Source organism: Pygoscelis adeliae, unplaced genomic scaffold (genome assembly GCF_000699105.1).
Source record: "Pygoscelis adeliae isolate BGI_AS28 unplaced genomic scaffold, ASM69910v1 Scaffold359, whole genome shotgun sequence".
Taxonomy (NCBI): domain Eukaryota; kingdom Metazoa; phylum Chordata; class Aves; order Sphenisciformes; family Spheniscidae; genus Pygoscelis; species Pygoscelis adeliae.
Genome location: NW_008825553.1, coordinates 57,249 through 57,735, shown reverse-complemented (window position 1 = coordinate 57,735; position 487 = coordinate 57,249). Strand labels below are relative to the sequence as shown.

The window sequence follows — 487 nt, the reverse complement described above, 5'->3', positions numbered from 1 at the left end:
CCCTTGGGGGGAGCTTGTTCTGGTCTCCCCCCTGGCCCGTGGGGGGGGACTGGCCCCAGGGGTGTGGGGGGGACCCTGGCCCCTCGGTAGGGCTCTCCCCAGCCCCTCTCCCATCTGGGGGCCCCCTGACCCCCGGTCTCTTATCCCCCCCCAGGCGCTACTTTGTGGACCTGACCAGCATGAAGGAGCACTTCAGGTCCAAGGTGCACAAGAAGAGGTAAGGGGGGGCCCGGCTCGGGCCCCGTGGGCCTGTGCCCTGCCCCGGAGCAGGCTGTGGCCCCCTGCCCCGACTTCTTTGGGGTGAGGCAGGTGGCAGCGTCAGTTCAGGGCCGGTCTTGTTTTGAGGTGGAAGGCTTCAGCCCTCCTCTCTGCCTTCCCCGCAGGCTGAAGCAGCTGCGGGAGGCACCGTACACGCAGGAGGAGGCAGAGCGCGCCGCCGGGATGGGCTCCTACATCCCCCCAAAGAAGGTGGAAGTGCAGACCCAGC

The 487-nt window shown here is 68.8% G+C and overlaps 1 protein-coding gene across 1 annotated transcript in view; it reads left to right on the top strand.

Annotated features, from left to right (window-relative positions):
- The window catches only part of ZNF593 (zinc finger protein 593), a 17,918-nt gene that overhangs the window by 9,404 nt on the left and 8,027 nt on the right, over positions 1-487 (top strand). The window contains exons 2-3 of the mRNA XM_009332177.1: positions 155-217; positions 384-468. Of these exons, the coding sequence (XP_009330452.1) occupies positions 155-217; positions 384-468 (148 nt within the window). The remainder of the gene's footprint in view (positions 1-154; positions 218-383; positions 469-487) is intronic.